Source organism: Cuculus canorus, chromosome 5 (genome assembly GCF_017976375.1).
Source record: "Cuculus canorus isolate bCucCan1 chromosome 5, bCucCan1.pri, whole genome shotgun sequence".
In the NCBI taxonomy this organism is placed as follows: domain Eukaryota; kingdom Metazoa; phylum Chordata; class Aves; order Cuculiformes; family Cuculidae; genus Cuculus; species Cuculus canorus.
Genome location: NC_071405.1, coordinates 6,058,023 through 6,082,994, shown reverse-complemented (window position 1 = coordinate 6,082,994; position 24,972 = coordinate 6,058,023). Strand labels below are relative to the sequence as shown.

Below are 24,972 nucleotides of genomic sequence, written 5' to 3'. Positions count from 1 at the left end.
CTGGCCCAGGCTGCCCTGAGCAGCTGTGGACGCCCCATCCCTGGAGGGGTTCAGGGCCAGGTTGGACGGGGCCTTGAGCAACGTGATCCAGCGGGAGGTGCCCCTGCCCATGGCACGGGGTGGGACTGGATGGGCTCTAAGGTCCCTTCCGACCCAAACCGTTCCATGATTCTCTGCCTCTAGGATTCTACGATTGCCAGAATAGCAGGTTGGAAGGGAGCTCAGAGACCATCTGGTGCAAGCTTTTGTGCGATCCAGAGTTTAACTGAGCCCCGGTGGGGCTGCAGCGGCCACTGGAGAAAGGCAGTGGAGGGCGCCGATCCCTCCCGGCAGGAGCTCGCAGGCAGCCTGGCCCAGCCCCGCCCCCCCCCCCGCCCTGGCGGACAGAGCGCCCTTCAGTTTGGCCACGCCTCCTCGGCAGCGTGGACCCGCCTATTTCTTGCATGGCCACGCCCAGCCACCACCCCGATCACAGCTTGACCACCTCCGCCTACCCCCAGTTGCCGTCTGGCCTCGCCCCCATCTCTTCTGCCCCCGCCCACTTCCTGCTTGGTCACGCCCACTTCCCCTCGGAGCTTGGCTCCGCCCACTCCCCGCCCCACCCCACGCCTGTCGCTGGGGCCTCTCCGCCCCTCCGTCCGTCTCTAAGCCGCGCCGCCAAGAGAGGAAGCGTCGTAAAAGCTGACAGGAAACTTGTCCTCGGGTTACGGCAGCGGCGGCCGCGCTTGGCGGCCGCGGGGCGAGCGGCGAGTGGGAGCCGCGGCGCTGAGGAGACGCGGGGGTGAGCGGCGGCGGGCGGGGTGGAGGAGGAGGCCTCGGCCGGTGGGTGGCCCTGCGAGGCAGCGGGGAAGGGACTGGGCGGCGGGGGGAGTGGGACGGCAGGAGAAGGCGGCGAGGCGGGGCCCGGGCGCCGTCGCTGCCTTTGTTCGCGCCTCCACCCCCCACCCCCCTCCAACCTCGGCGAGGAGGCCGTCCCCCCACTTTTTTCTTTCCTTTTTCCCCTCCGTCTCGTCTGACGCTTTCCTCCTCGGTTGGTTTGTGTCGGTCTCTCCCGTAGGATATGGCCGAGGTACCGCCGGGGCCTAGCAGCGTCCTCTCCCCGCAGGGGGATACGCTCTCCCCTTTCTCCGGAGGAGGAGGGGGAGCCGCTTCCTCCTCCTCTTCCACCTCCTCTGCTGCCGCCGCCGCCACCGCCTGCACCGGCGCCCAGGACGAGGAGGCTGAAGAGGAGGAGGAGGAAGAGGAGGGACCCGCGGGCGGACTGGAGAGGGAGCAGCAGCGAGGAGGAGGAGGCGGAGGCGGCAGCGACGGCGGCAACGGGGGGCCGCAGCAGCAGCACCGCCTCCACCACCACCACCATCACCCCCCGCACCACAACCACCAGCTCAACGGCCTTATCAGCCCCGAGCTGCGGCACCTGCGGGCCTCCCTCAAGAGCAAGATCCTCAGCTCCTCGGAGGCAGGGGCGGCCCCCGAGGGGCAGGAGAACAAGCGAGCCAGCAAAACAATGGGCTCCGGACAGCAGCAGTCGTCGCCCCCGACCGCAGCCCCGTGCTCGTCCCCCCTTATCAACCACCTCCCTACCCAGGGAAGGACTGCACCCTCTCCTCCTCCTTCTCCCCCACCAGCAGCGCCAGGGGACAGGAGCCAGCCTGCTGCCACAGCTACGACTGCTGCTAAGACTGCAGCCCGCAATGGACTGGCAGGAGGGACTGTCTTGGAGGAGGAAGAGCAGGAGGAGGGGGATGAAGGAGGGGAGGAGGAGTCCCAGCAGCTACTCTCCAGGTCCTTAGCAGCAGCTTGTAGTTTGAAAGGCTCGGGAACGGACTCTCAGCCCGAGGAGGACCTAACGATACGATACGTCCGCTACGAGTCAGAGCTGCAGATGCCCGATATCATGAGACTGATCACCAAAGATCTGTCTGAACCCTACTCCATTTACACATATAGGTATTTTATCCACAACTGGCCACAACTTTGCTTTTTGGTAAGTGCCGGTAGGGGCGGGGAGGGCAGGAATTGGGAGTGGTTTGGGGCTGGGGAGGAGAGGATTAAAGGGCTGCCATTTGTGGAAATACTTCTAATAATCCTTCTGTGGGTAAGACTGCGAGCTTTTTTTGGAAGTCCCGTCTTCCTGATGAAGTCTTGTGACGTGTGCTTGTGTAAGTAGAGAATACACCTAGAAAGAGTCAGTCCATTCGTTAACAGCTGTTTTAAGTGTTGGGGCAAGGGTTTGAGCACAGAGCTAGGATCGAGGAATTCAAGGCTTCTGTTGTGGGTTTTGACGTTGACTTTTGTGACCTCTGGTAGCTCTTTTAATCATTTTGTCTCAGTTCCTAGATTTGTGTTTTAAGGAGAAAGTGCTTAGTCCGCTCGTGTCTTCTGGCTGCATAGTAATTCTTGCACAATGGTTGTAAAACAGACTTCAGTGTGGGTAGCGTATAAACATCAAGTGGTACGTGGAGAGACACTGTTAAAGGTTTTGGCTGCTTTTTGATCTATCAGCTTTGAAAAAGGCCAGTGCAACTGTATTGCTGCTTACAGATGTGATCCTGTTTGCAGCAAATTCTCATGCTGCTTAGATTTGCTGTACTAATGGTGTATTTAGTTTTATATTCTTCCTGCTGCACTATTGGAAGTGATTGATTTAGCTGTCCCCCTCTCTAAATGTTTAGCAGTTCTTATGGAAGAACTTGTGCCTCAGTCGCAAAATGTGCTTTTCGGGTGCAATGTGTCCACAGGTACATGACACTGAGTTTAAGTTGGCCTGAGGTGTATACGTGCGTGGTGGGCACTGAGCTGTGTTTGATTCACTCATAGGAAAACTTAGATTGACAGAAGAGACCATTTATGGGAGTGCATGGCCCTTCCTTTGAAGGGTAAATGGTGAATTCTTCTCTCATGATGTTTTAATTGAGGCTGGACACTGCTCTGAAAGGTAGGATTTAGCCGGAGCCAAGACACCCTTCAATTCGGGAGTCTTTCTGTAAATTTTAATCGGATATGAGTACAGGAGGTGAGACTAATGGAATCCATCTGGCCTTAAACTTCCTGTATGTTCTTGATTTAAGGTCTAGTATAATTTATAGCAGGACTTATGTGATTCATTGGAGGGTTTTCAGAACTGTGCCTCTTAAAACCCTGAAGAGAGTACAGTAGGATTCTAGGAAGTTGATTGAAGTATTACTTAGATCTGTGACAAGTGGTGTCGATCTGAGACAAGTGGTGTCCCTCAGGGGTCCGTACTGGGACCAGTGCTGTTCGATATCTTTATCAATGATATTGATAGCAGGATTGAGTGCACCCTCAGCAAGTTTGCAGATGACACCAAGCTAAGTGGTATAGTTGCCACACTGGAAGGGAGGGATGTCATCCAGAGGGACCTCGACAGGCTGGAGAAGTGGGCCTGTGAGAACCTTGTGAGGTTCAATGAGGCCAAGTGTGAGGTCCTACACCTGGGTCAGGGCAATCCCCATTTTCAGTCCACAATGGGGGATGACGTGCTTGAGAGCAGCCCTGCAGAGAAGCACTTGGGGGTGCTGGTCGATGAGAAGCTCAACATGAGCGAGCAGTGTGCACTCGCAGCCCAGAAGGCCAACCGTGTCCTGGGCTGCATCAAAAGAAGGGTGGCCAGCAGGGCGAGGGAGGGGATTCTGCCCCTCTATTCCTCTCCTGTGAGACCTCATCTGGAGTCCTGTGTCCAGTTCTGGAATCCTCAATGTAAGAAGGATATGGAGCTGTTGGAATGGATCCAGAGAAGGGCTACAAAGATGATCAGAGGACTGGAGCACCTGTCATACGAGGACAGGCTGAGAGAGTTGGGATTCTTCAGCCTGGAGAAGAGAAGGCTCCAAAGAGATCTTATAGTGACCTTCCAGTACCTGAAGGGGCTACAAGAAAGGTGGAGAGGGACTGTTCACAAGGGGTTGTGGTGATAGGACGAGGGGGAGCAGGTATAAACTGGAGAGAGGCAGATTTAGGCTAGACCTAAGGAAGAATTTCTTCATCATGAGAGTGGTGAGGCACTGTCACAGGTTGCCCAGGGAAGTTGTGGCTGCCCCATCCCTGCAGGTGTTCAAGACCAGGTTGGGTGGGGCCTTGGGCAGGCTGAGCTAGTGGGATGTCCCTGCCCATGGCAGGGGGGTTGGAACTGGATGATCTTTAAGGTCCCTTCCAACCCTCACTATACTGTGGTGCTATGATACTTTCTGGAACAAAAGAGAAATACAAAAATATTTGAGAACATTGCTTGATGCAAAGTCATGTTTGCCGTTATAAGGATGCTGATCAAAGCAGAATGGTATTTTTCCAGCACTGATCTCTGTGTGTTTGACTGATTTGTCTCATCCTGAAAAGAAATGCCTGCGAACTACAAGTGTCCGTAGTTTCAGCATCGAGTGTGTTGCTGCTAATGCCAGAGCATTACAGTGCATCTGTTTAGACTTTAAATCTTTGGGTTTTTTTGTCAGGGAGTAACTTGAGAATTTTGTTGTGGAAAGAGCAATGGCAAGTTGTGTGACAGAGCACTAAACCAGATGACTCCTAATATTTAACAGGTGTGTTCGAAGCATAAGGTATCAGTCAGGGAAAAGAAAGTGTCTTCAGCTTATTTTGTAGTGACACCTTCTTTTCTTAATAGCCTTGAAGAACCAACAGAACTTTACTTGAACTCTGAGCAGTTGTACACAATTTCCCATTTTTTTGGAAGGGTGAAACAATGCAAAGTACATAAAACTGTAGAGATGTGGCTATAAATGTCTGAAGCTGTTGGCAAATTGTTATCTGCCTAATCTGAAGCTCTTGCAGTACGTTGAGTCAAATTTGATGAGTGCTTTTTGTGACTGGCTTTTGTATTTTTAAGGTTTGCTTTTTAGAGGCTAGCTTGAAGACACTCTGTTCTATAAAACTTAATTTGTTCCTGCTGTTAATGGATTCCTGAACTACTTCTATCTAATAAGTCACTAAAATATTTATCTGCAGTCAAGGACTGCGTATTCCAATTAGCACGAACAGTCTCAGGATGGTGAGCAGAAACACAGTGCCTGATCTCACAGAATGCTTTGTCTTTGCCTTGTGGTCTCGCACCCCTCTAGTTCCAGGCTTTCTTTTGGTTTGGACTGGCCTTGGGCAGAGGACTTAGACTGCAGTTTGATTGTTTCTGAAAAAACATATGGAGCGGTTCAGTCAGTTCCTTTACAGAGTTTTGCTGTCACTGTTTTTAACGCGTGCCAGCGCGTACTCCTCTGTCTTCTATGCACTGCTGTGGGCTCCTTTCCCTTTTTCAACCTGTTAGGGGAAAATATGAAGACCTCCAAACTGAAGGTGGGATGTGTGTTTTCCATAAGTGATCAGCAATTTTCCCTTGCTGATATTTATTCAGTAAACCATCTTACACACCAGGATTTTGGTATCTAGTATTTTGGATACTTACACAGCAGAGCTGTTTTATGGGGGCATTATCATTGTTATTCCTGTTGCTGATTAATTATCCCATAGGTTTGAAACTTGCTGAGTTTTGGCTTGGCCTTCCCAAAGCACACCATTACTCTAATGGCTAGTGTGACCAAATGGGCTGTTTGCTTTTCCGTTCTATTCGGCTGCCTTTTCCTGGCTCTTGGAAAGCCTTACGCTTCTGCTGTTTGGGAAGCCAGGATAGCCCTCCCATTGCCACCCTATCTTTATAGGGGTAGGTGTGTGTATTTTAGGGTCAGATTTCTGTTGGTCTAAGGCTTCAAACGTTCATAGTAGGTGTGAGGGAAGAGGCGCAAATGCGTAGCTGGAAGGAAGGCACAGGACCAGCGCTAACTAATCAAGAGCATGGTTTTGCTGTATCAAACCACTTCTTAATGGTATGCTCAAAACAGAAGTTGGTATTCCACTTTAAAAGGACCTGTAAGTACTAAGAACCTTCAGAACCTCTTTAATGTCAGATTCCTATCTGTAACTTTCTTCCTGACTTTAGGAGTAACAAGTTGGGCATACTTGATCGGTTCTGATGTGTTAGGCTGCAGCTTTATGTGACTGAGCTGTTGCAAGGTAATAACCTTCTCCATAAACAGGAACTTTTGCCTTAAACTCAGGTGTCGCCTGTCTTTAGAAGAGCAGGTTTGCTTTGTGCACTAGGTGTGGATGTCCTGCAAGTTCCTGGATTTTACTTATTCCCAGGAGCACTGTCAGCCCAGTTTCTCATCAAATGACTGATGATAACCATTTCTCTGTCAAAAAATGGCAGGAGAAAAGGCGTATCTTCTGTTTCACATGAAGCATTTTTAAGCATCGCTACAGCTTTGTCCGCTTGTGGATTGTAAATGCGTTTTCAAAGTTGTAGCTTCCTTTGGAAGTGTTTTTGCAGCTTCTAGTATGAGTATTGTTGAAGTTCTAAGCCTTCTATTTAGAACTGATAGAGTAAATGCTTCTGAAAATTGTTATCAAAATACTTCAGCGTGGGAGAGGTGAGCAAGGAAACTTTGCTCCATGCCAAAATTTGTGTAAGACAGGACATAATAAAAGCAGAGTTCTGGCTGAGTGTAACCTCTCCTGTAATTCACAATACTGAACCACTCAGCTGGCTTTTAAGAAAAATCTATAAAATCTGTTCTCTCACTGGGTTTTTAATGTTGCATCTAGCTATACTTATAATTTAAGTAGCAGCACTTATAATTTAAACTTTCACAAGTTTAAAAATAACCTGATAATTCCATCTAAGTGGTTTTAGATGTGTTGCAAATCCTAAATGACTGCAGTTAAGATCTTGTTCTATTCTAATGCTTTTCTTTTCTTTTTTACATTGGATTTTATTCAAGACTCGGCGTACTTTGTGTTGGAAGTAAGGTTTGTAAGACATCGTTTGTGTTTCTCAGTTGTGGAAAACTTGGGGCATAAAAGAAGAGTCAGAAAAGTTAAGAAACTGTCTGGGAAGTCTTCCTGGCGTTGTGGTAGACATAAGAAGAAATTCTGTAACTTCCTTTCTCGGTTTTCGAACTCTCTCTATTCCAGTTTCCTCTGAGGAATGACTGGGGTTTCAGATAAAGGGTTGCTGTGCCACTTCTCAGTGTCAGTGGCTTTGTGAAAGCTCATAGAAGCATTGAATGGTTTAGGTTTGAAGGGACCTCAAAGCCAATCCAGTTCCAACCCCTCTGCCGCAGGCAGGCGCACCTCCCACTGGATCAGGTTGCTCAAGGCTCTATCCAACCTGGCCTTGAACACCTCCAGAGATGGGGCAGCCACAACTTCTCTGGGCAACCTGGGCCAGGGTCTCCGCACCCTCCCAGGAAAACATTTCTTCCTAATGTCTCGTCTAAATCTACTTAAAACTCTGGTCATTGCAGCGTCTGCATACATAACAACAGCTTGTGTGGTTATTCTGGCAATGCCTTTGCAGAGGAGGGAATTACTCATGTCAGGTTTCAGAGAGTGGAAACAGCAACTTAGTGATTCCCCCTTTATGGTGAAGAGCTCCAACTGAGCTGCCAGACTTGAGGTTAAAACCATTAGCCTAAATGTATCCTCTAATGGCATTCAGTAGCATGATTGCTAAATGTAAGCCAAAGGGTTCACACAGAGCCGTTTCTGTGATTCTTTGGGATGGAGTTTGGTACATGTTGGAAAGGGAAGCTGTGTGGCAGTAGCACAGGTTCTGCTGCATTTGAATTGCAAAGTATTTCTCTTCCACGGGCTAGATGATTGTTTTACTCTTCTTTGAATGGGAACAAATGTCAAAAGATGTGGATATGAAACGTATACACAGACTTTGGCTGACAGATGTAATGCCATCCTTGCTAATGAAATTAATACCAGTTGTTCAGTTTTGTGAAAAGTAATATTCTGGCTGATTTTCAGATGTTTCTGTGCTAACTGTTGTAGGAGTGCATGGTTGCAATACGAAGATATTAAAATCTAGTTTGCTTTAAACATTTAAACTTCTTTAGAAGAACAAAGTTGATGCAAATATTGGCTTTGAATTCACGTATGTTAATCCTTCTTATGATTTACGATTGAAGTAAATCTTATAGGAATCTGTGGAGTGTATAACATATTATAGTAACTTGGGCTGAGTTCTGTTTGTAGAAATTCGTATGTTTGGGAGTACTCTGATACCTGAAAAGACAATTTGGTGCAAGATTGTCTTTTCATAAATGGTGTGGTGTGGCAACTACTTTTGCCTCTGCTCCCCATTCTCCCCGTTTCAGTCTGGTTCTATTTATTTATTTGCACAGTTTAACCTTCCCTAGGGAATTAAATTAAAAAGTTTCTTACATCAAGTCTTAGGTTCGTTTCATCCTCTCTCCAACCTTACCTAAAGCTGGAAAGGAGAAGAAAGCTGATGAAAACCTCCAATTGAGGTGGAAACGATACAGCGCTCCCTCTCCAAGTGGAACAACTCTAGATTAACTCGCAGGCTCGACCTGCCTGAAGACACAGAAGTGGATTTAAGTGTTTGGGGAACTGGTAACAAAGTCATACTTTATTCAGGTCTCTGGCAGGAGTGGTAAAACCAGTGGATATTTGCTCCTTTGATCACTGAAACAAAATTCTTTGCTGTTCATTTATCACTTCAAAAATGATTCATGAACATAGCTTTTCAGAAAAGTGCCTTAAACAAGAAAAATCACAGATAATGCAGTGTCTAGAATGTCACCACTCTTGAAGTGTGTAGAAACTATATCTTAAATTCTCCGCATGGCTGTTAGGATCGACAATTTTCACGTGTTCACTTCAGGGCAAAGCATAACTGTAACACGCTAGTTTGTGGTGTGCTTTTTTTTTGGTGCGGTATAAGATTACATGTAGGTGCTCTGTGTAATTATAGCGATGTTATGAACAGTCTGTCTGAGGCTACTCTTTATTTAACTCCCTGGTTTTCTCAGGCCAGAGCCGAGATACAGAACTTGCCTTGAGCTGACACTTTGCATATACAGTTTTAGTATAAGTGCAGCTTTTCTGTGCAAGGGAATGAGCTGTGTTTTGGAACAAATGAAAGACTGCTTAGAGGCTGTGTGTTTCAATCCATTTATGTCATGCTACAGGGTTTTTTTGTTGTTTTGAAAACCATTTGTTTAGATTGTTCAGGGTTGTTCTTGGATACTGCTAAAAAAATGTGCTTTCCTGCCAGATAAAACCTTAGCAATAATTATATTTGCCTGATGAGCTTAAACTACATTAGAAATGGTGTTAAGATTGTGCTGTATCATAGAGCTTTCAAACTGCAGCTTGTGTGTTTCGGGCTGCTTCTTTTCACCTTTGGTGCAGCTCCTGCTCAGCAGGTAACTTGGTTAATAACCCTTCCATCCAGGTAGAGGTGCAAGAAGGCATTATTCTTCTTGGGGTGAGAAACTGAGGGTCTGTGTCTTCCATATGATCCGTGTGAATGAATCCCTAGAGTCTTAGCCTGCAAGCCGGCGTACAAAGAGGTTCAGGGGGTGGGAGACTATGAAGTATACCCCACAGACTTTGAGGACGTGAGTGTTGTGCTCACAGGTGAGCTGCGCGGAGGCCTGGCAACACTGGCTTCATTTGGCATGCCTTAGCGTTGTAAATTTGGATTATCCAGAAGCATGTGTGCCAGCAGAGTCTTGTGCTTTGGTCCTGATTTAGTTGCTACACTTGAGCTGGAAGCTGGTTCTCCCCTGGAGGTACAGGTCTATCAAAGTCTGTGGATCCCCTTATACACCCATATGTACAGTTATGAGTTTCTTTTTTCTCTCTGTCAGGCTTTCCTGGGTGCATAGTAATTCATTCTCCCCTTGAATGCTATCCTGCTCTGCAGCATTATTCAGTTTTAGTGCTGCAGGTTATGATGTCATTAATCTCTCATGCCGCCTAATCCTTCAGTTACCATGTGATTTAGGTTTCCTTACAGTCTTTAATGTATTTCATGGTAAAATTTTTGTGAACGCAGTGTTTGTGCAAGTGTTTTGCTAAGTGTTTGTGAGAGAGTTGGGTACTTCTCTTTGGTTTTTTTTTGTTGATATTTCAGAATAACATCATCTCCTTGACCACACTTCTTGTGACAGTAGCGTTGGGATTAACTGTCAGTGCATAGCTGTCCCCCAATGGAATCTCTGAACAGTTAAAATGTGTGAAATTAACTGTGTGCTCTTTTTATTTGTTCTTTGGGTGTCCTGTAACTGAAAATGACAGTTTCTACAGATTAAACACAGCAAGGTTTTACTCTGATCCATTGTGGCCTTGACATTTAACCAGACCAAAATTAAGCCTCTTCTCTACCACAGCACTTGTATGTGAAAATCTAGATCACTATAAAACAGGAATGGACCTTTTTCCTCTATGGCTGCCCGTGTGAAAGAGTGGTTTGTGCCTTAACCTGGTCTTTTCTTCACACATGTTCTTGCCTGTAGACATCATAGAGTAATATGTGGTTCTCTTCAGGACAATTCATTGGTTGATAATTGATTGTAACTTTCTTTGAATGTAATAAAAAGACAAGAGTCCCTCAATCTTATTTATACTTTTGGAGATGCTTTTAAAATTTGTTTAGTTACTTTTATAGCTTTATGCAAACAAGTTTTGTGTGACTGTTTCATTTAAAATGAACTGGTTTACTACTTTTGGTAGCACTGTAGATCACAAACTGAGAATGCATACGTGTATGTTTGTCTTTAAGGCCATGGTAGGTGAGGAGTGTGTAGGTGCCATCGTCTGCAAGCTGGATATGCACAAAAAGATGTTCCGCAGAGGTTATATAGCCATGTTAGCAGTGGATTCCAAATACAGAAGAAAAGGAATTGGTAAGAATAGCCTTTTTTATTTCATTCTTAAATCCTGTAGTTGGGATAACTGTAGCTATTGTGAAGATTTAAGCAGAACTGAACTCCTTGTTGTGGTGGTTTGTCTGTCTCCGCTGCCTTATTCAACCACACAAGCTCCGCAGTGGCTTTGTTTTGTTAAAATAACCTGAAGTGCCCTATGAGATTGACACCTGCTAAAAAGAAAGGCAGTCAGCAGCCCCTTACCTCTGCCTTTTACCACTGTAGGATGACAACAGTGGCAATTGCTTTGCATTTTTCGATGTGCCCTCATCGTTTTTATTTCTGTGTGTTCAGTCTGTCTTTTGAACTTATTCCCTGGCTTTCCCCTATCAATTATGCATATATTGCCCGCTGGGGAGAATGTATGTAGCTCATTGTTGTGTTAATAAGTGAAGAAAAATAGTTGTGTATTGCTGCTTGAATGACTGAAACAGATCTGTTTTGTTGGGAAGTTAAATGACAAAAGAAATCTTTCTTAGTAGGGAGTTTGCCCTCGCTCATTGATCAGTTTTGCTCTGATGAGGGCATTTTCATTCTAACACGGGTTATCTTACTTAGTTGGCTTAATTGGAACTTAAATTTTTGTGTCAGTTATTGTGAATTACGTTTTGTAACGTGTTTTTGACTTAAAAAGTAGACCTCAGCTTTAAAGGCTGGAAACTTGCTTCACCACTTGTTCAGACTGAACAGCTCATACTTTTGTGATTAAAGAAAGAAAATTACTTGCAGTGGAAAAAAAGATGGTGATGCATTGCAGAATGGTACTATTGTGTTTGTTCTCATCTTCAAAAAAATAAAAAAAAAACCAGCTCCCAAAAACTTGAAGCAGTGCATATTATCATGACTGTCCAAGCATCTATGGCTTTTTTTTTTTTCCCCTCTTCAGTGCAATTCAAAAGCCATTGTTGGTTTCTGTAGTGGAACAGAGGGAAGAGGATACTGAGAAATCACTGTCTCTCCTTTTAGCTGAGTCATGAAGGAGTCTGCTATAATTTAATTGCAGGTGCTTTCATTCCTGAGTAAATAAGAACTAATGCTGTTATTATGAAGATCTCTGCAATATTTTTCCCTTACTTTAGTCAATTCATTATTTTAGAATTTATAGAAATAGAATTTATAAGCCGTGCTTGCTTTAGCATCATGTGTTGACTTTTCCCTACATTTGCTGCCTTTCTGTTTCTCAAAACATGCTGTTAATTTGAAGATTCGTTTTAACTATAGTACAGTTTTGTCATGTGTTCAATGAAAATCTTAACTGATTAAAGTTTTGAGACTACTTTAAAACATTCTCTAGATTCCTTGGGTTTTTTTTTCCTTTTCCTTAGCCTTCTTATGGAAGTGAGATTTATGCAATTTCATTGAACAGCAGTTTTTTCCACTAATAACTTTGAAATCAGCTTTCAATTTCACCCCAATTCTGCAGGCAGGTAGGGATATTGCATTTGTAGAACTGTTGTGAAATAGATGAAAAATAATGATAAAGAATTAAATTAATGCTTGGCTGAGGGGAAGGGATGGGCTTGAACCTCATTATAAGATACTAGCAAATCCAAATGGGAGTGAGCCACAAGAAAAGTGGTTTCATAAGTTCTGTTACTAGTACAAGCATTTGTTTTAGTAAGAGGAAATTCCCTTGGAAGATGTATGTCCTTCAAGCACATGCCAGCAGATTTTGACTTCAAATGCAGCGAAAAGGAATTAATCACATCTTGGAAGGCTATATATAACACTATGTTAAACATAGAAGCCTGGTTCTAATATCCTCGTATTAGTGTCTTGCACTCAAACTGAGTCTGTGGATAACTTTATGGATTATTTTAAAGTTCAGACTTAAGATTCAGCCTGACTGCAACTTCTTGTTTCTTTCTTTCCTCCTTTCCCCCCTGCTTTGCCCAGATATCATGTAGGTAGCACACGTTAGTCGTGTATAAACAAGCATCTTTTGCATTGCGACTCTGACACTTACTGAAATCTGTATTTCAGGTACAAACTTGGTTAAGAAAGCTATTTATGCTATGGTTGAAGGAGATTGTGATGAGGTAAGATTTTATAATCAAAACTTTTCATACTGTAAATGGTTTGCTTTCTCCTGTTTATGGTTTCATTTCACAGGTTTTTCTTTTACAGGTTTTTTTTTTTAGGTGAGGGGTGGGTTGGTAGGAAGCTATTCCTTTTATAATAAGAGGAAAAATAGCCTAAGAAAAATATACAGCACAAATAGGAGAAGGGTTTTCTAAATTTGTCCTAAGGGCTCAAATTCAGCATTTCAGGTTTTGTTTTAGTTTGTGCAGCTGCCTCAGCCTTTGGTTGCAGGCACATGTTCCTCCAAAGGCTCTAGTTTGAGGTGCTGCTGACCAGTGTAACTTGCTTGTCATGTATAATACTTCTATACTTTCAGAAAACACAGAGGTACTGGAACAGTATGTGCTTTAGGATTGCAGAATGTTGTTTTTAGTGCAGCGAGCCTCAAGCTGTTCTGACAGCACAAAGCTGTATTACATAGCAATAACAAACCTCTCATGATTTAGCATGTCAGTGAAAACTGGGAAGGAAGGGTGACTAAATCACTGTCAAACTTTCCCTGGCCTATGTCTTATTAGTCTTTCCTTTTACCAGATTACAAGTCCTTACCTTTTTTTCTATATATATATATAAAGCAGCTAACTCTCTATGTGCTATGTGTAACTTGTGAAGAACTCTCCCTACATCCATCCTCCTTAATCCAGTTCTCTCTCCCCTACCTTTCATCTGCTTGCCACAATGCAATTGTGATCTTGTTCCTGATCTGTGAGCACTGTGTCATTTCAGTGTGTCTCTAGTTAATGACTCTGAGCTCTCTGTTATCTCCTTTCAACTGCTCCCTCAGTTGTCCTGCTGCGATGTGGCCAAGTTATGCAAAACTACAGGTTTTCGTGCAGGACTTCTGGCATGCACTCTGTTTGTTTTTCCACTTGTGTTACGCTTCTTGCAGCATCCTTGCGTGTATTCTGACTTCATTCATTGTTGGAGCTATTTATTCTTCCCTTCAGGTTCCTTCATGTCTCTGCTCACTTGTGTCTTTATATTTTTTTCCTCTCTGTAATTTATGCTGTACTCAGGCAGCGTAGTGCAATCTGATAGTTCTGCAATTCTTTAAGCTCTGTGTTTTGGCTTGCTGCCTCTATCATCATATGTAATATGCTTTGCTCTAATCTGTTTTACTACTTGCTACGTCGAACTAATCAAGAAAAGTGGATTGGTTTTGTTGGGTTTTTTTTCCCAAGGCTTTCTACTGTGGGCTTGAATTCATTTGCCTTTCCTAGAGTATTCCAGATTTTAAAAAAATAACTTAATCAAGGAATGGTATCAAACTGTTCACTTGGCAGTTGGAGGATTGAGGTACAGAGATGTGAATTGCTGACTGTTGTTAGCAAGTCAGTAGTAGAACCGGCTATTTCCACCCAAGCTACCAGAGTTGCAGTAATTACCATATGACTTATTAGTGTACGTACTCCTTCTTATGTAACTTCGGTTCTGATTTGGACAATACGCATAAGGATCTCTCCTGTTTCTATCTTTTTTTTTTTTCTACCACTGTAATTTTAGTCCAAGAGTCCTCTTTAATGTTTTTTTTTTTTCTTCGTAAAAATGAAATAAATGTGATATGGATTGCAGGCCAGTGTGCAGCAAGACCCCACTACACCTTACTCGTAGTTTTTAATCTATGGTGCTGTATAAATGCTTTGTACTAAGAGCAGAGGGCATTTTTCAGTGGCTATTCCTGTCCTGGCGCTACAATTCCAGCTCCTGAAAGTTTCAGTTCCAGTGTGGAAACTGTGTAGCCATGTTTGAGGGGCAAAGATTCTGAACTAATTATGCTTGGGAGCTCTTGCATCAGTTGAGTATTTTACTGAGGTGGAATTTTGAAGTGGGAGCTCGTGATGACCAAGCAACATGGAGTGCAAGCGGAGTGTGTTTCTAACTTTCTACATGGGTCAGCAGATGCATACCCACACTAATCTGATAGATTTATGTAGTTCTTTTTCACATACAGGTAATCTGCAGCAAATAGCCCATGTTTTTATGTTTTGTTTTCTTCACTACCCAGTGTAGGCTTCTTCCAGATGTACGTGGTACCAAGTGAGGATGTTGGTTACTTGTACCACATGATAGATTGCTGAGTTTTCAGCCATGAGCAGAATCTGAATAATCCCACAAGCCAAACATTAAAAGCACTGTCTGACAGAGCCAAGAACTTTATCCATACCAGTTTTCGCAGCAGTTGTTGGGAGAATGGTTTCTGGCTTTAGAATTGATGCCTAGAACTGACCAGTGTTGTGCATCATAGTAATTTGTCTTCATGAGGTGTGTGAATAATTTAATCATCTCTGTTGTTCTTAAGATATTTTTCTGCATTACTTAATAAAGCCAGAAGAATGATGAAAACAAAGAGATTCTGCTATTTGATGAACCGCAATTCAAAACCATGGCATGGTTTCTGAAACTTGCTTGGAATAGGATTAAAATCATGACTATGCAGCTGTGGGTGTCACAAAAAATTTCCAGAGGCTGCTTGGAAACTTCCCTTCAATCCCTTCAATTCCTTTTACTTCAATTGATGCAGTAAATGTGCTTAATTTTAATAATATGAGCATGTAATTTCATAAAAGCTTTGTTCAGTGTGTATTTTGCAAAGTCCCATAGACTGGACTTTTGAGATGTCAACATTGAGGCCTCAAAAATAAAGGATTTCTACAACACCATAGATGAAAATCTTGAAAACTCACTACTGATGTGCTGGCATTTCAAAATATGCTGCAATATTTTAGTAATTAAGGCCATTTTTTTTCTCTTGTAAGCTAATTTAGTGGGGATAAACTAAGCCAGCCTTATGGAACAAATGACTTACAGCGCAAGCTTCTGTGGTCAGCCAGCTGCCCAAGAGGCAGTTTGTGCTATATGTCATGCTTCAAACCTGTGAGGCAATATCCTTCCAGCCGGGGGTTGGTTCCTGGCTTGAGGAAGCTGTGGGATGAGTGAGTGAAGAAGTGAATTGACTGGGGTGGAATCTGTATGGAGGAGATGACTGTGGAGCTATACAAAAATATATATTAGAATAGAAACAAGGGAAGTGAGCTATGTTGGAGGCGGGTGATTGAGCTGTAAGTAACTGTCAAACCCTGAAGAAAGTATTCAAAGCATACTTTGAGCTGGAATGTTTGGATATAACATTAGAAAACTGGAGAGATCTTTGATTATTATTTTTTTTAAATTTATTTTATTTTATTTTTTACCTTAGTGACTTTCTCAGGCACGTGATGTTAATGAATTCTAATATTTGGGGCACTGAACTGAAGGTTTTCAAGATTATAATGACCTGAGTGTCCAGTACATCACAATGATTTAGAACAACTTCATGGGCTGGTTGGATAAAAGATGTGAACTGTGGAAATGAATAATGTGAAGGTGAATAGTTTTGCTCCCATCTCCAAAGTTTTAAAAAGATTTTTCTTCCAGTGTAATAAAAAGGAAATATGTGCTAACTCCAGCAAGTTGGGGTTATGGCTGGTTTTGTACAGTTGCTTTAGTTTTTACTGAGAAGCAGCTTTCAAGAATCATCCTGCTTAAGACCTTCATGTGAAGCTGTTGCAACCCTTAATCACAATTAGGAAGGAGGAATTGTTCATTTTTGTGCAGGTTTTCCATCTGTGACAGACTAAGTAATCTGCATATGACACGTTGCCTTTGTGTTACTGAAATAATGCAGCATCTAACTGGTAAATAAAGAAATAAGTAAAGATATAAAACTCTTCTAAGTGGAACTTTGAAGAGCTTCTCTATGCAGAATGTAGAATGTAAGAAGGTATTGCAACTTCTCACGAGAATTTCCATTGAAACTTTAGGGTGATTTGGAGTGGGGGCATTTGACCACACCAGTAGATGTCATTTTAATTCAGTACCACGCTTGTAAAAATTAAATACATATTTTATGTAATTCTATTTAAAATTATCAAGCTGTTGACATTTTAGCTTTCTTTATTCTACAAATCGTCTAAGGTATTGTTATATTTTGGGTACTGCCTTTCCTTTAAAAGTTAAGGTGGTGAAGCTGAGTTAGGACACTTGGACAAGCACCCATAACTCGAGTCTGATGATATGTCAGACTTATGAGTAAGGATGGCCACCTCTTCTGAGAGTGCTTTCTTCATTAGCTTGTTTGATTTAGCTTTACTGATTTGATGACTTGGTTTCTAAATTTGAGTTCATTCAGAGTTTGAACTGAAGAAGCAAGAAGCCTTGACCTCTCAATTTTTCTTCCATTTAGGTAAAATTCTGGGTGTGGAAACGTAATAACAAGAAACGTTGCACTCCACTCTCACTACAGAAGATTTATGGTTCCTAAGGGCAGTTAAAATTTAAGAGCTGAGATAAAATATTAGGTTTATGAAATTTAAGAGAAAACATAAGAGAAAGTAACAGTCTTCAGGAAGTTGTACAGAAGATTCTGTTAAATTCAGTTGGACCTTTGCTGGTTTCCAGGGGAGGAGGCGGTTGTGATATTAGAAGGTTTAACAGGTATATGCGTACAACAAAATAGAGCCTATGAGACCAGAAATAAATGATTGAGCGTTTGGAGCTTGATTGAAAATATCACATGGGGTATTTTTTTTGCAAAACAAAGCTAGTGAGATTTGGGTAAAAAATGACTGTTTCCTTTTAGAGAATAGAAACAAGTCTTTAGCCCTTTGAGCTCAGTGCAGTATGTTATAGAATCATGGAATGCTTTGGGTTGGGAAGGACCTTTACAGGTCTTCTGGTCCAATGTCCCTTGCAAAAGCAGGGACGTCTTTAACCAGATCAGGTTGCTTAGAGCCCCACTCAACCTGACCTGGAATGTTTCCAGGGATGGGGCATCTGCTACTTCCTTGGGTAACCTGTGCCAGTGTTTCACCATCCTCATTGTGAAAAATTTCTTCCATATATCCAGACTAAGTCTACCCTCCTATAGTTTAAAACCATTACTTCTTGTAAAGGTGTCGAGATCAGGGAATTTTGTTGTGCTGAGTCTTCCGCAGAAGTACCAGAGCAAATCTCTTACATTTGCTTTCAAGCTGAGCATTCACTCAGGTAGTGGGAATTCCAACAAACTTGAATTTCAACATTTAACCACTCCCTTAAATTCAGTGATCTGCAGAGTAGAAGTCTTTTAGCATTGCGAGGTGTGCGAGCTTGCGGTTGAATGCAGACCTGTTATATCACTCTGCCAGATGACTAAACTTTTATGAGAGAGAAAGCCATTTGTAGCGGAGTTGAAATAAGTCTGCTGTCCTGTGGATTTACAAGGGTCAGATTTCTTCTTTGGCATAATGCTTTGTTTTAGTTTGAATTAGAAGTTGTACAGTAATTGTGTAGAAAATAGCACTCTTCAGGAAAACTATTGCACTCCCATAATTTGTTATAAATTGCTATCCGTTCTAATGGATTAAGCAACTTAAGAGAATGCAGTAGAGTCTCAAGACTCAGTGGTAGCAGTATTTTGTGAGGTGTGAGCTTTTTCTTACTTTACAAATCATCTGAAGTTTTAATTGTTGTATTTTGGGTACTGCCTTTCTTTAAAAGATAAGGTGGTAAAGCCGATTCAGGACATGAATTCTTGCTGTACGACTTAAGAGTTGAATTAGGTTGTCCTAACCGTGCAGGTACAACAGACTGACCTGCTGTAACTTAAGAACTCTGACTTAATGTTTTAATGTGTGACTTTCAGTTCCTTTTCAGAAAAAAAAATTCTAAGTCTTCGTAGTTTGTTGGGTTGTTAGCCCCAGGTTTACTATTCCTTCAGCATTCTTACACTGAGAAGCACTGGGGGAATTATCCTTTGGAATGTGACTAGAGTGGCTTGAAACTTGAATACTGGACAAATATATACATTAAATGGGGTTTTAAATTGGATTGAAGGTGACCAGTCTAACTGCTGGTTGCCTCTCTCTTTTATGTTGGCTTTGCCTCTCCTCAGAGTGCAGAAAACAAACCTGATGGAGGGAGGAAGGAAAGTTTTGGGGTTTTTTTTTTTCCTACCAGCCTGCTTTTTGAAGTAGCTCAGCAACAAACCTGGTGAGCTGGCAGAAGAAGTGAGGGAGAATGGAAATGCAAGTCTCAAGGCAGTCTTGAAGGCATAAAGTAGATTGACTTCAACTGCTCTAGAAATACAGGCTAGTATTTTGGTCCTGGTTTGGGGGATATTAACAAGTTCTCCCTTTTTTTATTTGAAGGGAGTCCTGGGTTTTGAGGTGTGCTAGATGACATTTTTTGGACTAAGGGGGTTTTGTGTATGTAGTTCTGATTACACAGAGTGGATATCAAATGTTCATTTAGAAATAGCCATTAGTGGACTTAACCCCAGCAATGATTGCTGGTTTGCTGAAGAAATTGCATGGGCTGTATTTTCATTCTGTGGTCTTTCTACAGCATCCACCAAGTGTTGTTTAATATGTGAACGTACGTTGTCATGCAGCTGTAGTCTAGTCAGCTTGTTGGTTCAGACTGCGTTCTTCCACAACCACGATCTGTCCTTAACAGCAGAACCCTTTAATAATTGAGTTGGACAACTCGACTGTAAAGAGGCAAACCAAGTTTTTATCATTTCGAGTAGATGCAGAGCTTACCAGTTATGCCAGAGCTCCGTTCATCACATCTGGGTAAAAGAGGGGAAAACAATTCATCAGCAGTCTTGTATTTAACATCTTCTTAACACCAGTGCAGTTTTTTGCCTGCACTTGAAACTTCTAGGAGAATTTTGAGTCTCTGTTTAATTTGGACTGCCTTTACACTTGGATTTAATCTGAGCTATTTATAAGAGATCTTCCTGCATCTGGAATCTTATGAGCACGGGGGGGATAAGATGGAAAAAGCTGCTTTTACTTCCTGGTGTGCACTCGTGAGTTTGGGATACTTGTGTTGAGCACAAATATCTTTATACAGCTAGCTGTAGAACACTGAAGCTTGTATCTAGGTCTAAATCTGTTGAATTAGAGGTCAAAGGTATTAAATGAGTAAACAAAACCTTATGTGCCAAGTTCTTGTGACGTGCAGAAGTTCAGTTGCTCATTCAAAATTCAAAATATGCCTTGGACCCTGACCTGTTTGGCTGTTTGGTAGGTTGGGATTTTGCAGGGGGGTGGTGTTAGGAGGCGGAGATTGATTCTGGTGTAGTCGGTTGGAGTTTCTTTTTTTTTGCCCTAGCTATTAGGTAATGATTAGGTAAGTAAAATCTTGATATGAATGAAACTTGCTTACAATGACAATTGTTGCTAAACTGCTGGGGTTATTTTTAATATGAGAATGGGGGGGAGTTACTTGAAGTCATGACAAGAAAAAATCAGTTCCACTCATTGCTGATCAATGTACTTTTATTTAAAAGCTTTGAAATTCTTTCAGTGGTCATTTAATTGCAACAGTTTTCTAATATAATGTGCTTTTTTCTTTCCTCTTAAAGGTTGTGTTGGAAACAGAAATCACAAATAAGTCTGCTTTGAAACTTTATGAAAATCTTGGTTTTGTGCGAGACAAGAGGCTGTTCAGATACTATTTAAATGGAGTTGATGCACTGCGTCTTAAACTATGGCTGCGTTAAAAGAAACCATCACATCAAGCAACTGACGTCCCAACAGCGCAGAGTTGTCCTTTGCATGCAATGCAATTTGTACGAAATTGCTTTGCAGGTGGACTTAGTAATTTCCATGCAGCTCTTTCTGTCAGTGTCTCATTGAGTGTTGCACATATTTGTTGCACTTTGGCATGGCGCATTTGTTCAGAATTAAAACAGATTGTTTCAAACTTCGAGTTCTTTTGGTACCAGCAAGATGTGCCAGTTGATAGCCAAGATATGTTGATTCATTTGCAAGTCTACTGACTGTATTACATACACAGTGAACATTTTATCAAAGAACCTGTCTGTGGAACGCAACTTTTGGTTCCAGAAAAAAAAAGCCAATGTAGATTGTAAAATCCTATAAGTATACTAACATTTCATACAAAAAAATTGCCATAGTTTTCTGGAAAAAGGCTTCAATTTTAGGTTTTATTTTTCAATATTGAATTTTCCATTCTTAAATATTGGTACCTCAGTGATTAGTGAATGAAAAAAATGTATTGTAGGGTGGGGTGTGTGTTACAATGAGTAACAGTAACAATTAAATTGCGTCTGCCAGTGCCTGTATAGATAAGTATATTTGTCTTCACCTCTAAGTTTGGAGTGCATGCTTTTATTCTTTTACTTTCTTCAATTGTCTTTGCAAGAAAATTTCTGCTTTTATTTAAATTCTGGATTTGATAATAAATTATTTCAGATTTTTATAATTTGGATACTTCTCCCAAACAAGGGTTCGGAAGGCCCTTCTTTTCATATAGTGACAAGTGTAAGCTATTTTGAAAACCCTGAGTAGCTGCTAAAAGAGAACCTGATGTCACCAGTAAATCTGCTGGGTTTGGATGCACTTTTTTCATTAAAAGAGCGAGGGACTTTTAAAAGAAGATATAGAAAATTAATGTAAATTGGTATGATTTTATTTAATCAATTATTGCTTGAAGCTCTGGAAAAAAAACAGCTATTTTGAGATAGCTGCAACAATTTTTTTTCAGATTCAGATGGCTTTGCTTCAGTGTTCTAAAATGCTTCAATCTTTGGTTCTTGGTCATGGAAATAAATTTCGAGGTGTATTGTATCCATTTTTAGCTGCTCTCATTTTCTCTAAACTTACATGAGCTAAATTATTGGGATTTTTTTCCCTCCAAAATCAAAGCAGCGGGGAAGGACTTCTCTCTTTCTTTCTCTTTCTTGCATTTGCTCTTGCTCTGTTTTTCTCCGCTTTTCTCTGTGGTTTTTTTTTCTCCTTTCTTTAATTGGGCTTACATAGGTTTTACCAACACCTATCAGGTTTTTTTTCAGTGATCACAGTGTCTCAGCTTTCTTATTCAGTGGGATTATATGGCCCAGTTCTATGAATCAGTTGGGTTTTTTTCGTGTTGGAAGAAAAAGGTATTAGCTGACTTGTGGAAGAACCTATGTAACCTGCGAAGGGATGAACTCTCAGTGAATCCGCTCTTCTATATTTGAGCGTACCTTCGGATTTGCCTTACTACACTTCTTTTTTTGTTTGTTTTTTTTTCTTTTTTTTTTAGGGTTTGGTTTGAGTCATGGGGTTTTTTTTTTGCTAATTACTGTACATTTGAAAACAAAACCACCAAAACCCCTACCTCCAGTGACATTTGGAAAAGAGCCCTGTGCAGGAAAACTGGATTTAAAAGAGAGCCTTATTTTGCACAGACCAGTCGCACATGGTGATGGACATTTCTTACCATGTACAAATTATGAGTTGTATTTGAAAATAAAGATTTTTAATGGAAATTGGCCCTTCTGAGTTTTCTACTTGTAGATACCATTAGTGCTTTTGAGGGGGTTTCTTTCCCTCAGTGCAGAAAACTCATATTTAAAAGCCAAGCCTGTTGTTCCCAGGACGTGTTGGAGCTCAGAGTAAGCCTGTGTGTTGCCACTGCTGCCTCGTGACACGATAAAACCTTTTGTTCATGTTCTTCCCATCCCTCAGGTTTGCCAGTTTTTCTGTGTGGCTTTTCAGGAGGTTCCATTCACAGTTAAGATTTAAATGTTGGTAAAGTTTAATCAATCGAAACGGAGTTCTCTCAACCGTCTTGTGGTGGTCCAGGACGTAGTGACTGCTCTGGCTTGCTTGAACTAAGGAGACGGATCAGGGAGATTTCATACCTTGTTAACAGCTGTTGGACTTGTATCGCAAACTGCGAACTGGGCTGTCTTGTGTGTCTGCTGATGTTTAAAAACCAAAAAGCCAGACAAGCAAGTTCTCTATTGGTTAATATTTAAGCCATGGGTGTCTTCACATTCAAAAGCCGACTTCGAAGTCAGCTGAAATAACTTTTCATGAAGGCACCGCCAAAAACATCGCTTCTGAGCAAACTTCAAATACAATTCTGTTTGTTTATTGTAAGAAGTAATTGTCGCCATGCACGTCTTGAAAATGCTGCGCAAAATAGGTGCACATTTCTTTTAAGAGAGCACAGAACATGCAAGGTTCTGCTATTGCTGCTGTGTAACACACAGTTCACTATGGAAGATACTGAGGCTGCATGTGTTGGTTCGTAATAAAAACACATTTGTTCTCTGTGTTGCTTGGGATTTGGGTATGGAGTGGGAAGTTCCAAATGTGCAAAGAGATGAAAGTAGGTTTTCAAAAGAAATCTAGTGCTGGAAATTCAATTATTTCTCATGTCTGTTGCTAAAACACAGTCCTCCTGTCCCCCCTCACCTTTTGCATTGACAAATCTAAGGAGTTGATCACTTTTATGTTTAAATTTGCCCAGATATTGCTGTTGGCTTACCTGTTGGTATGGGGGTTTATGTTATATTCTTTAAGAAGTGATCAGATTCATCGCCTTCAGGACAAGTAGATGTGATCTAATTGGCATTGCATAGTGTGTTACAAACTGTTTTTCAGGGCACTGCAAGACATTGCTGAAACCGAGCGCTATGTTAAATTGTGGGTCTTGTATAACCGTTACAACCTATATTGGAGTTCAGGTATCAGGTGGGCATCTATGAAAATATCAAGTGTATCGCAGAATACCAGACTGCTGTTTTGGGTGGATTATATTCTTCTGTCCCTTTATCCTTTTTGATGAGAACAAAAACAGTGGGATTATGAAATGTACAAGCTGTCTAAATACAATGCAGTCAAATAAATGGTTAAGTTGTTTATCTATTTCCTTTTGAATGGGAATGTGCTAATGGTTGTTTTGCTGTGTCTACAAAACACGAACATGTTTCTTTGTGAGAGAGAAGCAGTGGGAAAATTATTACAAGAGAATTGCTTATTGCTACTTGATTTTCATTTCCGTACCTCTGTTAGCAGCATCTTGAATAACATTTATATGAACTTCAGTGCCGTAGATGAACTAAAGTGGATCCCTTTTTCATGTCTATTAAGTTGTAAGTCTGGGCTTTCCTGGGAGAGAAGTGGTGGGGGTTTATTATTTTGTTTGTAATAAGCATGAGTTGAGAACTGCATGCCCTTACAAAGCTGAGAACCGTGTGTCGAGCAAGTCCAGGGGAGACCATGAAGATGATCTGAGGGCTGGCGCACCTCCCATACGAGGACAGGCTGAGAGAGTTGGAGTTGCTCAGCCTGGAGGAGAGAGGGCTCCAGGGACACCTTAGAGCAGCTTCCAGTACTTAAAAGTGTGCTTACAGGAAAGCTGGGGAGGGGCTCTAGATCAGGGAGTGTAGGCATAGGAGGAGGGGAAATGCTTTTAAGCTGAAAGGGCAGATTTGGGTGAGCAAGTAGGATGAAATGTTTTCCTGTGAAAGTGGTGAGGCACTGGCTTGGGTTGCCCAGAGAAGTCATCCCATCCCTGCAGGTGTTCAAGGCCAGATGTTCAAGAATAAGGCTTTGAGCAACCTTATCGAGGGGGAGGTGTCCCTGCCTATGGCAGGGGTTGGAACTGGGTGATATTTAAGGTCCCTTCCAACCCAAATCATTCTGTGAAATTCTCTTAAAAATGGACAGAGGAGCCTATGAATTTAAAAAATCCTTTGTGCTTTTATTCTCTCTACGTTTAGGCTCCTAAAACTTGCTTAGAAGTTGTCAGCTAGCATTGTGCCTGTTTGGCCGTGTGTTTGTAAGAGGTGTGCAGGGCTCTGAGAGCTGTAACCAACTTCTGTTAGAGATCGCTGGTCACCTGCTAGCATCTCTGAGACTTCTGTTCTTCCAGCTGCCTTTCTGATTTCTTTCAGGTAGCCTATCTGGTTACTAGAGTTCATTATGAATTAAGGCTTCACAGACGTTTTACCACTTCTTACACTTCTTCCTATTTGTCCCAGCGGTGCAAACTGTCGTACGTAGATGAAAATCTCTTTCCAGCCTCAGGAACTGAATGCTGAGTATTTCAAGTAACTTTTTACTCAGTCATAAACCAGCGAATCAACAGCCCTGCTGATTTTTTTATTCCTCTCGATCCTCAAAGTATTGACTTCTGTCCAAGACAAGGGTTAAATTATTTTTCCTTGTCTTGCACTGTGGTGTATTTATAGCCCTAGTATATCTAGTTAGTGTGTATGGGCTAAAATAGATTTGGAGAGCCCTAGCGTTTCTTTTAATGTGAAATTATAAGAAGAAGTTTTCTCACAGATAGTCCA

General features: G+C 42.1%; 2 protein-coding genes across 4 annotated transcripts in view; one reads left to right on the top strand and one right to left on the bottom strand.

Moving 5' to 3' along the window:
- Positions 1-24,972, bottom strand: part of CEP170B (centrosomal protein 170B) — a 258,688-nt gene that overhangs the window by 110,420 nt on the left and 123,296 nt on the right. The window lies entirely within an intron of this gene.
- NAA30 (N-alpha-acetyltransferase 30, NatC catalytic subunit) lies at positions 638-23,894 on the top strand. Of its 3 annotated transcripts, none has more exons than XM_054066761.1 (5): positions 639-781; positions 1,058-1,987; positions 10,625-10,748; positions 12,753-12,808; positions 20,242-23,884. In XM_054066761.1, the coding sequence occupies exons 2-5, from the start codon at positions 1,061-1,063 to the stop codon at positions 20,377-20,379; spliced, it is 1,245 nt and encodes a 414-aa protein (XP_053922736.1). In that variant the 5' UTR covers positions 639-781; positions 1,058-1,060; the 3' UTR covers positions 20,380-23,884. The 3 variants fall into 3 exon arrangements, with proteins under 3 accessions (XP_053922738.1, XP_053922736.1, XP_053922737.1); XM_054066762.1 differs by having other exon boundaries at positions 707-822; positions 20,242-23,885; XM_054066763.1 differs by lacking the exons at positions 10,625-10,748; positions 12,753-12,808 and having other exon boundaries at positions 638-781; positions 20,242-23,894.